At 39.5% G+C, this 14,860-nt stretch overlaps 1 protein-coding gene across 2 annotated transcripts; it reads right to left on the reverse strand.

Annotated features, from left to right (window-relative positions):
• Nucleotides 1-2,244: 2,244 nt before the first annotated feature.
• Nucleotides 2,245-8,890, reverse strand: LOC148898335 (uncharacterized). Of its 2 annotated transcripts, none has more exons than XM_088997327.1 (3): nucleotides 8,838-8,890; nucleotides 6,126-6,314; nucleotides 2,245-2,661 (listed from the first exon to the last, which is right to left on the reverse strand). In XM_088997327.1, exons 1-3 carry the CDS (start codon nucleotides 8,853-8,855, stop codon nucleotides 2,545-2,547), a joined length of 324 nt encoding a protein of 107 aa, XP_088853453.1. In that variant the 5' UTR covers nucleotides 8,856-8,890; the 3' UTR covers nucleotides 2,245-2,544. The 2 variants fall into 2 exon arrangements, with proteins under 2 accessions (XP_088853453.1, XP_088853452.1); XM_088997326.1 differs by having other exon boundaries at nucleotides 6,100-6,314.
• Nucleotides 8,891-14,860: the final 5,970 nt, after the last annotated feature.

The following is a 14,860-nucleotide window of genomic DNA, read 5'->3' on the forward strand; positions in this document are numbered from 1 at the left end:
TGATATTCTCGGGCGTCGGAAAAAATATCGATATAACCGGACCATCGATATATCCGATCCTGCGGCATGTAAATTTTCTCCTTGCGTTCATAGAAATAGTATCGTGATAAGCAGTACTATCGATATAACCAATATCGTTCTAACGAGACTTTACTGTCATTGCATGAGAGCATGGAATGACACAGACTGCAGTAAGTAAAAGCTAAAGCGACGTGAATGTAACAAATACCTGCACCTGTTCTCTTCTGAGGGGTATGTTTACGATTACATAACTGCTTACGGGTGATGTTTCTTTCTAGTAGGTAATAATGCGGTTAAACAGCCAGGTACGGGGGACCTCTGAATTGGTTGCCAACCTGTCATAGACAACCATTTGTGCTCACGATTGTATTCATAGCCATCCATTTTTGGAATGTAGGAGGAAACCCGAGTATGGGGGAAAACATCTCTGCACTGTGAGGTGGCTGAACTAACCAGTCACTTCCTGTCCTGCACGATTTCATTTTGAGTTTTTATATTTTCTCAAAAATAAATTCACTCTCAATGTTAACGTCATTGAGATACTACGTTTGTCCTTAATACCACTTCAAATCATCCAGAAGTTATGATTAGGCCTATTCACATTGTCGTGTCGGGCAGTATCAGACCTGTTGTTCCATGGCTGGTAACTACTGGTGAATGGTGATATTACAACTTTAAAGTACAGTGGAAATTTACTATTTTGTATTGGAATGGAATGTCTGTGTAAGCTCTCAGTCGTACAGGAGTGGTCCAACGATGAAAAGGTTTCTTCAGCCGTCATCTGTACTTCTTTGAACGTGTTGGACGTTTCGCTTCTTATCCAAGAAACTTCGTCAGCAAACTAAAGTCTTACTGGTAGTTTAGGCCCTATATATATATATATATATATATATATATATATATATATATATCCCTACTGTCCAGACATGGCGGTGCCGGACTCTGCTATGATAGGTCCCTGCTCTCAGGTTGGGGGGATCTGAGGACTACTCCCTGCAGCTGCTCCACTGATTGTTCCTATTGTTCTGAACTAACGCCTGATTGCCCCACTTCCACCAGTATCACCTCATCAGTATTACTAATCCTATATTGCCTAAGCTAGCTATTGTATGAACGATCCAAGTTGAACCACTATTAATGGTGTCACTGTAATTAAGGAAACATGGGATTGTGTACGCATGGACTGCCAGTTGCTCATGCTTGATTCTAAATGAACTCATGGTCACTGTTAATTCCCATTGAGCTTTAATTCCCACAGAAAGTGCAAGTTGTCAGACTGAGGATATCCCAAATTCTGAGGGAAAGTAACAACATACATACATTTTCAACCATATTGACTGTACAGTGTATACCGTTATTCTCAAAACTACAAACGTATGGAGACCAAGCTTAGCTCTCATCAAAGTGGCTATGGTCTGACATTTTTTCGTACTGTGTTATGGTAAATTGTGAAGTTGAACAGGCTGGTTTTGTAGGAGTCACCACTCATCAGTTATGGCTATTATTGTCAGTAAACTTGGGAACAAAGTGTCAACTTCCCTCGAATGTTCTTTTTAAACATGACTGCTCGCTCACGTTCAGCAATACTCATCTTCACACATCGCAAGGAGGGTCCATATCATGTGCTCAACCACACTGCATTACCTTTGGTGCTTTGAGCCATCCAATATTCAAAACGGTCAACTTAGACAAATATTATTTTGCAATATCAAAGAAAGTACAAAATATATTCCTCAACGAAGCCTTTTTTCTAACTCATGGGTCTATAAGTCCAGTCTTCGAGGGCCGCTTTCCGCTTTCTCCCTCCGGCGACACACCTGATTGAAATGACCGGGACCGTTATCAGGACTCTGCAGGGCTTGCTGAATAATAGAATCTGGTGTTTTGCAGCAGGGACAGGTGAAAAACAAGCAAGAAAGCGGGCCTTGAAGACAGGAGTTTGAGGCCCATGCTTTAACTCAGTGGTTCTTAATGTTGTTGGAGGCACCGAACCCCACCAGTTTCCGATCCTCATTCATCAAACCCTTCTTTAAATGACTGGACTGAGGAGGGGTGGACCTCTGCGGTGGAGGATCCACCGAACCCCTGAGACCGACTCACAGAACCCCTACGATTCGTTCGAACCCAGTTTTAAAACCACTGCTCTAACTAATCAACATAAATCAATGTAATATTGTATTTTTGTATTATCTTTATTTGAAATTATTTAACAGAATCAGCACTGCATCCAAATGTTTGCCACTTTCTGTACTGTTTAATTCACCTTCAAAACAGCAGAACCTATTGATTTTCAAACATGATTGAATCTGATCGCAGGACGGTTTGCAGACAAAACAGTCATCACAAATGTGACCATATCACTGGCATGCTTGCTACCCTAGGGAAGTTGATTTCAATTTGACTGGACTTGAACAGTTTGCCATGCCGTCATTGCATTAGTATTTCTGTAATGTGTATTTGTGATGATAGTAAATAAGACTTAAAAAAAAGGGTTCTGCAAATAGTAAAATTGGTTCTCTCGGACTACTGAATCAGCAGGTACGTTTTACATTGCGTTTGCGTCTGATACAGCTTGGGATACATTTCCTTTCCGCTTTGGTGCCGCAGGCGACCGGTGTCGGGGCTGCACACGCCTGTTTCCTGTGAAGAAAGAGAAACCGGACACATAGGCTGAGAAATGAGAGAAGCAAGTGTGATTGAATACTTGTTGTGGTGACACAGTACTACTGTTCAATTATTTACTGCACACTGCCTTGGAGTAAAAAATATATCCATACACAAATACGGTCAAATGAAGTTGTGATCACAGATCTTAGTCAATAAAACTAGGCTAGTTATTAGATAGAAAGATCATTATACATTTTGTCATGTGTTACTTCCACTGAGAATGGAAAAATCCATTTAAATTGCTTGCATAAGAAATTGGTACCATGTGAACACATAGACCAGGGGTGTCAAAGTCATTTTTTGCCGCGGGCCACATTGTAGTTATGGTTTCCTCTCGAGGGCCGTTATGAATTTGGGGAACCCATTAGAATGTTTAAATCCCTTCAAATATTACATATAGAGCACACAATAAATTAATGAATAACTCGTTTTCAAATCAGAAGTCAAGAATAATGACTTTTATTGTGGTTGACATCCAAAAATATGACATTTTGGCTCAGATTTTAGCAATCATCATGGAATTTAACAAGTTTGATTTCGCGGGCCGAAAAGAATGATGCAGCGGGTCGGATTTGGCCCGCAGGCCTTGACTTTGACACCTGTGACGTAGACCGACCGTTGCTGACTCTTTTTTTTCCATAATTGTACGTGCAACTGAATAGAGTGAATGTTGCAAAAGAAAAAGGAACAATCGTGTTTTGTGGCTACTGATTACGTGTAGGCTTGAGACATGATAGTTAAATGAAATCCCTCAAATCTATATCACTATTATCACCTGTTTAACTGGTTTGTCAGAAACATATACCAATTGTGAGCAGCACAATTGACTGTCTCCCACTTCAATTTCTTCAGCGATCTGATGATTGAGGTCTCACAATTATTCCAATTTTCAATTTACAAATATATTTTAAAAAAAAGCTTTCCTTTCCTGACCGGAAATGTTGCAAATTAATCAACAGCATCGTTTGTGTTGGCCACTCCAAGCATGGAACCCAAATGTCACTTGGAAAGATGAGTTTTAGGGCATGACCACTAAACAGGGCCCTTTGCTAACTATTAGCTCAATTCAAGATTCTATTTTGTTTGGCATTGGCCGGTTTAATGTAAGTAATTTTGGTGCAGAGCCACCATTCATTCCAGTTCGATTTCATATGGGCTAGACCAGCATATTGATGGCTCCACAAGCTACTAAAAAAGACAATTCCAAATTTTGTTTTTTTTTCAGGGTACAGATAATTACAAGATCAAATTTGCAGATCACAGTGGATCTACATACTATTTGTACATTTTATAGAACAACTTGTGATTTAAAGGACAACCGACATCACTTTTTTTATTTCCTAGCTGACATCAGAAAACCGTTTTATAGCATCTAAAATACCCAAAACACGCAGTATGATATTTTTAGTCAAATGCAAAACACCAATAAAAATGACTTAAAGTGTCTAAAAACTACTTCAAATTGAACCCGGAAGTGGCCCGTTTCAGAAGGTCCCGCCCCCTTGCTCGTGGTGTCACGGCAAGATGTCTTGCCTTGCTCGAGAATTAAAAAACAATGGCTTCAGATTCGGAGAATATGCTTTCTTGTTACACATCCAGTTATGAATATGATTCAAATAGTTCTGAAGAGGAAAGCTTACATGTTTGCAATTGATTAAAGAATTTATTCCGTGTCATTTTGAGGTATCTAGGGGGGGAGGGAATGTAGAACCGAAAAGAGGCAGAAGATGGCGACAAAGCTCCGTGAAAACGGGCTGAATAATTCCTTACAATTGTTGTCAGCGAATATCAAATAGATTCTCGGTGCAACACACAAGGATTCACCATCGCGTTATTTATGCGTTTTCCTTCTAATTTCGCCATCAACACGGATCAACACAAAATTTTCAGAACAAACAAAGTACCGCATTGAGGTGATGCAAGGTATGTCCTTTCTCGGTCAGTGGCGTTCCTTCAGTGACGTGGGACCATAGAAATAGATAGGTTTAGAAGTGGCGTAGAGACGAGGTTGATTGCAAACCCGGAAGTGACGGCACGAGTTGTAGCGTCCATAGTAACGTGGCTTGTTTTGGCATAGAAATAGGATAGTTTTGAGCGTATTTAGGTCTATTTAACGTATGGATGCTGTAAAAAGGAACAACAGTTGGGGGCCGCAATGTTTCGCTTACGGATGCTTCAACTACAAGCTGAAAAACAAAGGAATTTCGTTCTTCAAGTGAGTGAAAATGAAATTTCCATAAAAAGAAAAAAAATAATTCGTTTTGCGATGTTTAAACGACTAATTTTCGTCCTGTTTTCGATCTTCGAAAAAATATTATATAATATATAATAATATTTTAAAATATAGCTATAAGCGGTGGAATCGTTGTAAAATAAGGTCAGTAGAAGTCATTTGAAGCGATTTTACAAATTATGGACACAAGTTGTCCGGAGGTGTCGGTTGCCCTTTAAACGTAATTATATATTTACATCCAATTTCACCTCCAACCTCAAATGACTCACAAACCTAAGTGGGAACCTTTCAGAATAAGGGTGAAGTCATATAGTATTTCTGTATAATTACAATGTTAATCAAGTTATTTTGCAATATATCTAAATGCATTTCTTGATTCTGCATTATGTACAGTCTTGTTTATAGAACGGTTTTTGCACATCTACATTTGCACAGTATACAGTTGACATTTTTATTTTGTTATGCTTAGAATATCTTGTTTTCTATCCTTTCACTCCCACCCCAACCCCATCCCTCTTCTATTGCTGCTGTGGACTGCAAATTTCCCCATTGCGGGACGAATAAAGGTATTCTGATTCTGATTCTGATACCAGTGTCTGCAAAATAAACAAAGAAACAAACGAATGAATGAATAAATAAATAATGAGAGAGAGATAGAGCTAGATAGATAGATAGATAGATAGATAGATAGATAGATAGATAGATAGATAGATAGATAGATAGATAGATAGATAGATAGATAGATAGATAGATAGATAGATAGATAGATAGATAGATAGATAGATAGATAGATAGATAGATAGATAGATAGATAGGAAATATTTCCACCAAAGAACCTCTTTTGAACTCAATTTTTCATACTTGGCAATGTTCGGTTTCATAAAATATTTCGAATTTTGGCATTGTCATTGAATTCGGTTCAGGTTTCTCCTGAAGCATCTTATGGGGTTCACAAACGCATCGATATCGGGTGCTAAAACCTCAAGAACAGCAAATTTCAGAAGAGTGTCCTTGAGAGTTTTGAAAGGTGTTTAGAAATACAAATTATTATTATTATTATTATTATTATTATTATTATTATTAATATTATATAAAATATAGCATGTAATCATGCAGTTTACCCTCTAACGAACAAAGTTAGTCACAAAAGTTAATTCTCCAGCATATGTGTTCCTAACCTGGCAGCAGTCTCTCTTTTGCTGACCTGTTTCATCAGCTTCAGCATGTGACAGATCTCTCGCAGCGTCATGTTTGGAGTGCGTAGAGGCAGGCGTGGTCGTGGGACATAGGGAGGACCCTGGTAAGTCAAGAGTGACAAATAGTTGCCACGAGCGCGTCCCTTGCCAAACATTTGCAGAGGCTGAACGCTGCCTCGCGAATAGCAGGATGCACACTGTCAGCGCACAAGGAAGAAGGGGCAATATGTTGAGTGGCAATTTTTCTCCAACATTGTAATTATCATACAACACGATACAATACATTTGTGATCCTTCATCACATGCAAAAAAAACTGCTACAATCACATTAAAGGACAACCGACGTCACCGGACAAGTTGTGTCCATAATTTATAAAATGGCTTCAAATAACTTCTACTGAGCGTATTTTACAAAGATTCCACCGCATATAGCTATATTTTACGTTTTAAGACTCGCTCTGAATATTCAGGAAGTCTTGTTTTTGAGTTGGTGACGAGTCCGTACGTGACGTCACTAAAGGTACACCCCTGACCGAAAAAAAGACGCATTGTAGCGGTCCTTCCATCACGTCAATGTATTTTGCTGTACTTGTTTGGTCTGGGGACCTCGTGTTGCATCCAAAAGCTGCCAGAAGAGGGCGTCCCAGCTCCATATAAGGAATTTATCAGCCTGTGTAAACGGAGGTGGCCTCTTTTTCGTTGAGACATTCCCCTCAATTTTGCCTCATAATGGCACGGAATAAATTCTTTAATCGATTGCAAACATGTATGCGTTCTTCTTCAGAACTATTTGAATCATATTCATAACTGGATGTGTAACAAGAAAGCGTATTCTCCGAATCTGAAGCCATTGTTTTGATTCTGCAGCAATGCAAGACGTATTGGCGTGACGTCATGAACTGGGGGCGGGACTTTCTGAAAATGCCCAATTCGCAGCTCAATTTTTTGCAGATTTTGGACACTTTAAGTCATTTTTATTGGTGTTTTGCATTTGAATAAAAATATCATACTGTGTATTTCGGGTATTTTAGATGCTATAAAACATTTTTCTGATGTCAGTTAAGAAACAAAAAAGTGACGCCGGTTGTTCTTTAAGCATATGTTTACTCAATGAAAATGATTCAAGATTATACGCAATCACACTGACATACATGTGCAACTTAAATTCTGTTATATTTTTCCCCATAGAATGATCTTAATGTATTCCTAAAAGTATTTTTTTTTTTTTTTCATTTCCTGGCTTTTCTCGAAAATAAAATGTACAACCTTCAGTTGATGTGGATGTTCGATCTTACTGTCACAATTCATGTACTGTATCTGTACTGTCATGTCTGTTGAACCTACCAAGGATCTTCAGAACCATCCGATTTCAAATTCGCTAGCTGTCTCACAATATTGTCCACATTTTCCATCATCTGATTGGTTAGTGAAACCATGACAAGTTTGACGAGCAAAACGAAGAACGTATGTGGCATCAATCCAAAAATGAAAATGAACCCCGCCCTTTTTTTCACTTCATTTTGTGCTAAGTGAGAAAACTACGGGCCCGCTACATCATTTTATTTGGCCTGCCAAAGCAAATAAAGCATGTCAGGTGCCATGATGCTTGCTCAAGTCCGGACGAAAATGTCAAATTATCCAATGTAAACCACAATAACACATTATTCTTGACTTCAGATTTTAAAACGAATTATTCATTAATGTGTTGCGAGTTCTTTATGTAATATGTGGAGGAGATGAACCATGCTAATTGTAACTGGCGGGTATGTTGTCATTGGTTGCCATGACAACAAAAATATAATTTATTTATACTTGTTGTTCTGTAAAAGTGTTTCATCTTTATATGTGTGTTTTTCTAAAAATCGTCTTTGATAATTTATTCTCTAATCTCTGTAATTCCCGCATCGTGCCTGAGGACAGCTGAGATAGGCTCCAGCAGCCCCCGCGACCCTAATGAGGAATAAGCGGTACGGAAAATGGATGGATGGATATATATATATTTACTTATTTATTTATGTATTAATTTATTTAAAGCCCTCATTTAATAGACTTTGTTCCTCTTTTTCCAAGACACATGTTCAAAGTTGATTGCACTTGTAAATTCACTCAAGAAATGTTTACAAACGATGCCCGAATCTAGAAAAACACACATATAAAGTTTCGCATCTAAACATTAAACACTTTTACAGAACAGCAAGTATACATAAATTATATTTTTGTTGTCGTGGCAACCAATGACAAGATACCCGCCAGTTACACTAATGGTTTCCCCATATTCATAATGGCCTTCGAGAGGAAACTGTAACTACAATGTATCCTACTGTACCTCTCAACCAAAGCAAGTGATATAAAATGTATATCAAATGCGTCCCTCCTTTTTGTCTGAATAGTGTAAATGGCACTAGACTTAATCATCTCCTCGAACAGAAACCTAAACCTGTGCTCTTTTACAGGACTGACACTGGATCATGTTGCTAACTAACAATTGCTTAATTCATCCAGGACAATTACATACACGGCAAAGCTCGGCGAGAAAACATTCCATGGTACATTTGATTGATTTTAACAAACACAGAACAGAATAAAGCATCCTTGTTTCCTTACATTTGTTTTAATATTACCAGGCACTAATTAGAAAAAAAAGCATTCCCGCCAATACTAATCATTGAAATGTTTTAGTTTGTCAATAAATGCTACACAGCGTATGGACACATACTTACTTGCACGACAGTAGCCATGATGATGAGTGAAAAAAGCAGTGTGAACTGTGAGGTGGCTGCTTTCTTATTGATACACATTTGTGCAGGACCAATTGGCTACCTCCGTCATCAACGCAGTGACATCACACACACACACACACACACACACACACACACACACACACACACACACACACACACACACACACACACACACACACACACACACACACACACACACATTCATACTCGCGCACACATGCAGACACGCGCGCACTCTCTCTCTCTCTCTCTCTCTCTCTCTCTCTCTCTCTCTCTCTTCTTTCTTTCTTTATTTATTTATTTATTTATTTATTTATTTATTCTTTCATTCGTTTGTTTATTTGTTTATTTTGCACACACTGCTATAACTTGTTTAACGTTGTAATTATACAGAAATACTACATGACTTCACCCTTATTCTGAAAGGTTTGCACTTCGATTTGTGAGTCATTTGAGGTTGTCGAGATTTCCATATGGAGGTGAAATTGTATGTGAATATATACGTAATTCCGTTTAAAGGTCAACCGATGCCTCCGGACAAGTTGTTTCCATAATTTGTAAAATGGCTTCAAATGACTTTTACTGAGCGTATTTTACAAAGATTCCACCGCATATAGCTATATTTTACGTTTTAAGACTCGCGCTGAATATTCCGGAAGTCTTGTTTTTGAGTTGGTGACGATTCCTGCCGTCACGTCACGGAAGGAACGCCCCTGACCGAGAAAGGGCACACTGTAGCAGTCATTTCATCACGTCAATGCATTTTGCAGAACTTTGTTTGGTCTTAAAACTTCGTGTTGATCCGTGTTGATGGCGAAAACACATAAATAACGCAATGGTGAATCCTTGTGTGTTGCACCGAACAACTATTTGATATTCACTGACAAAAATTCCCAGGAGACAAATAAGCCCATTTTCACGGAGCTTTGTCGCCATATTCTGCCTTTTTTGGGTGCGACATTTCTCTCCCGACGCATCAAAATGAGACTTCTTTAATCGATTGCAAACATGTATGCTTTCCTCTTCAGAACTATTCGAATCATATTCATAACTGGCTGAGTAATAAGAACGCATATTTTCCGAATCTGAAGCCATTGTTTTGATTCTCGGGCAAGGCAAGACGTCTTGGCGTGATACCATGAACAAGGGGGCGGGAACTTCTGAAACTGGCCACTTCCGGGTTCAATTTGAAGTAGTTTTTAGACACTTTAAGTCATTTTTATTGGTGTTTTGCATTTGACTAAAATATCATACTGCGTGTTTTGGGTATTTTAGATGCTATAAAACGTTTTTCTGATGTCAGTTAGGAAACAAAAAAGTGGGGCCGGTTGTCCCTCTCGGGAAGTCATCGTCACTCAGTGTCTGGTGTCATCTCTAAACCAAGTGATGCGTCTGGATGTTGCATATTGTCGACTGAAGATTGCACATTTATCTAAAGCTCATTGGTCAAACACACTGAGGCGCCTCCTTGATCACACCTTCTTTTATTGGCACAACACACGACGATTGCATTAACGCAAAAGATAACCATCTTATTCTGAAAGATCAGAAAACAAAATGTGATCGGATCCACATTTTGGATTGAATGTAATCTTCAGTACAGTGCATAAATGAAATGTATTATTATTATTATTATTATTATTATTATTATTATTATTATTATTATTATTATTATTATTATTGTTATTGTTATTGTAAACGGGCATTTTACATCGTGGGCTGGGGAAGATACCCCCTAGTGGTGGAAGACGTACCCTACTGCACAGGATAGTCTGTGTACAGAGTATTGTCATCAGATGGTGAATATAGTTTTGCTTTTTTGAATGTTGCCGTGCTGATGACCATTTTGTGTTTGGAAGCCTTTTATTGAGCATCTTCATCTTTATTAAATTCATAGAGTTGCTTGATCTGTAGCCACAAGGGGACATATTCCAGCGTCTTCTTGTGCCGGTCTCAAGCCCGGATAAATACAGAGAGTTGTGTCAGGAAGGGCCTCCAACGTAAAAGCTTGGCCAAAACCAACATGCAAATCAAGCCTCTGAAGGTGGATTACACTGATTTGCTGTGGCGACCCCTTCAAGGGAAAAGCCGGAGGGAAAAGAAGACAGTATTTACGTATTTTCAAATTGACATTACTCTTGCTGCACTTGAAATCTAAATGTGACACTACACATAAATATATGATGATTGTTTTTAACCACTATTTGATGATTGCTGCCCCTCAAACTATCCAACTGCTTCATGTCAACCGTCGAGACCTTCAAGTTTCTGGAAATCACAGTTTCCCAGGACATGAAGTGGAAGGTTAACACCAACTCCATCCTGAGAAAGGCCCAACAGAGGATGTACTTCATGAGGCTGCTAAAGAAGCATGGCCTGCCACAGGAGGTGCTGCAACATTTCTACACGGCTGTCATCGAATCCATCCTGTGTTCTTCCATCACCGTTTGGTTTGGGGCCACCCTAAAAATGGACAAAATCCGACTTCAACGGGCATTTAGGACGGCGGAAAAAAAAATCATTGGCACCGCCATACCCACTCTCGAGGATTTGCAAATTGCAAGAATCCAAACAGGGGCGTGGAAAACCCTACTGGACCCTCCGCACCCTGCCCACCACCTTTTCTATCTACTCCCGTCAGGCAGGTGCTACCGATCCATGTGCACCAAATCCAGCAAATATTTAAACAGCTTCTTCCCCCAATTAACTCTCTAAACAGTAACCCAAATACAACGGTATTGTGCCTCTTTGCAATTCACCATGATGATACTAGTGCAGCATGTACTACAGACAAATTCCTTGTATGGTCTACATACTTGGCAATAAAGATGATTCTGATTCTTATTCTGATTACAATTCATGATACGAACTTCACTTTTGATGCTGAAAAGGCAAGCAAACACAACCAAACAGTCTATTTGTTCAAATACCTGAGAGAAAATGCCATGTGATGATGGAGACTTGATTCCCAGTCTGTTGGTGGCTCTAATCGGCCCCCAGGGCCCAGACACAGTCTAATTGTATTTCATTACGGAGGTGACCTCAACCCCAGAGATAGAAAAGACCAATTCAGACTCCCGAGACTGTGTGTCACTCACCAACATGGTACCCACGGGTGCCAGGTAGCCCTCAAGGACCATTTGTGATGCATTCGGGCTTCTTCTAAAAAGAGGACACTCTTTTTGATTATTATTATCACTAATGATATTGAATGTTATGTTGTGGGCTATTTTATTTTATTAATCAATTAAACTTTAATTATTTAGCAATTCTCAAACGTAAAATATTTCAACTGAAAGGTTGTGTAATTAAAACTTGATAATTACATCATAAAAAGAGGACCCCTCAACACACACACACACGCACAAACGCAAGCACACACACATACATAAACTCTGATGAACGATATTTATAAAGACATAGCAATGCACAGAGAAACAAGTTAAAGATATTCCAAGCTGATTCACACTAACAAGAATGAAAGCGGCCACACCTCCCAGCACGGAGGCCCCACATGAAGATTCATACATACAGTAAAGTCTCGTTATATCGATATTCATGGGAGTCCGAAAAAATATCGATATAACCGGGACTATCGATATATCCGACCCTGTTTGCATGTAATTTTCTCCGTGCGTGCATAGAAATAGTATCGATATAACCGGGACTATCGATATATCCGATATCGATATAACGAGACTTTACTGTAGATACATAAAAAAAATTCTGATCTGGTTATCTTTAGAAGAGCTATGAGAAGCATTCTTCCCATGCTGGCTTCGGTCAGCGGTGTTCACCCTGTGTCGGGTTTTGCGAGGTGGTGATGGCGGGTGCGGATCCCAAGAAGCAGGCAGGTGTGAGTAGGAGGTTGTTTGACAAATTGTATTAAAATAAAGGTCAGCAGAAACAAAATGTAAAACATCAAAATCATCTGAATGGAAAAAGACAAAGTAGCAAAAGAAGACCAAAAGTAAAAGTCCGCCAAGGTTAAACAAACACATGCACAGCATACAAACAAGCAGCAAACAATGAACCGACACCGGATGGTCGTGCCGGGTGTCCTTTTAAGTGTCACTGATTAAGACCAGCACCTGCGAGTCTGCGGGCAGGGCTGACTTCGCTACCCGTTGGTCGTCAATCTGATTGGGACGACCAGCACCTGTGCAGGTGGAGGCGGGGCCGACAGCGCCCCCCGTTGGTCGCCATCCAGATCATGACACCCTGTACTGGTTGCAAGCCAATCGCAGGACACACAAAGACATACAACCATTCAAGCTTAAACTAACACCACAATATAAAATTTCCCATTAACCTGCCATGCATGTTTTGACAATATGGAAGGACACCGGAGTGCCCACAACATTTTGAACAAGACCAAAACTATGAGAGCTGTCCATTTTTTGCTGTTGTATTTATTCGTTCGTGTTCGGATCCACTTTATCCTCTATTCCAGCCGTCTTCTGGCAGTAGGCACACAGAGATGAATAGGCTTTCATGATAACACTCACTCATTTCTCAGGACAATTTGGAGTTTTTAATCAGCCTGCCATGCGTGTTTATGAAATGTTGGTGGAAACCAGAGAATCCAGAGACAACTCACGCAGGCCCACGGAGAGCATACTAACTTGGAATTAAACCCAAGACCTCTACATTGTGAGCTCTCAACATGCTAACCACTAGACCACCGGCTCGCCATCCATTTTATTTTAGGGAATTTACATTTAATTTCAGATAATTTATTACAAATTACAAACCCAGGTGAGGATAAGTGGTATGGATAATGGATGGATGGATTGATGGATGAAGGAAAATATTTGTTGTATCGGTTACTCTGTATTGATATGAGTCAATACTCAAATGGTTGAGCATGGGCTTTCATACTTAAAAAGTGGGACCGAACATTACAACTTTATTTTCTTCATACACTTAAAAGACCTGCTGACTGCACAATCACCCAAATTCGCCAAGGGGCGCTCTTGAACTAATTAAAGGTCCCAAAATCGGATGCTGATCTGAAGCAGCACCCCACTCCCCGACGCTCACTTTCTTCCCCAAATACTGTACATCCATACACATTTATTTTCAGTTGGAATATTTTTCTACACGGTGTGTTGATGGAAACAACTACCAGTAATTGCCCAAGAGAAGGCAAGTCAGCATCCATTTTTAGGCAAAGAAGGAACTGACAGATATGTAAAAACATACCACAAAAAAAAAAAAAAACAAAAAAAAAACACAGAGTTCCAGGTGTGACACAACGCACAGTTTCCCTTTTCTCTCATGCCACCTTAGTGGTTTGTAAAATACGGCATTTTTTTCCCCAAAAACAACTAATTTTCACAAACACACCGTTTGCTTTTGGTGCTAGCTGACAATTTAACCATTGGTTATCACATACAGAACTTTCAAAATTGATCTAAATATCAGGTTTTTTTTTTTTTTTATCAAACACAAGGATTCAGAGTAGTGCAGCATTTTATTGGCATGTCTATTATTCGGCCTGGACATTGGGGGAAAAAAACGATAGCTTTCGGGTTCGTTAGATGTACATAAACATCTGACTGGATTTTCTAAAAGTTTCGTTCAATTTTAAAGTGCAGCACAACAGCGTCAACATGACGCCATCGGTACACAGTCGGTGCTTCCCGTCAAACCCGACGAGCTGCTGGGTGGCTCGGTAGCTGCCTCCTGAGCAACAGGTGCGGTTAGATGTCATGATGCATTCATATAAAATGGGAAATCAAATGTCAAAGAAAAAATGGCATTACGTTAAGACTCATGTATGACCTTAAATGCCTTGTGAAAGCAGTATTAAGAATAATCATTCAAGAAAACCGAATGAATAAATGGACAAACATGACTGATTCTTCGGATCTGGAAGTCATTTTTTTGACAAGTCACGCATTTCCCGTTGAACTATGCACGAATTTGCATTTGTCGGAGCCGGTGAACGCCTCCTAGACCCCGCCTCTCAACTTTGTCCTCCCTCTGTGTACTTTTTG

Source organism: Hippocampus bargibanti, linkage group LG05 (genome assembly GCF_051943395.1).
Source record: "Hippocampus bargibanti isolate YZ-2025 linkage group LG05, ASM5194339v1, whole genome shotgun sequence".
NCBI classification, from domain to species: domain Eukaryota; kingdom Metazoa; phylum Chordata; class Actinopteri; order Syngnathiformes; family Syngnathidae; genus Hippocampus; species Hippocampus bargibanti.

Bases quoted from the DNA above. Each gene is read 5' to 3' on its own strand.
- LOC148898335 (XM_088997326.1), bottom strand. The intron at 2,662-6,099 runs GTTAGGAACACA...CTTTCTTCACAG, and splicing joins AAAAGAGAGACTGCTGCCAG to GAAACAGGCGTGTGCAGCCC.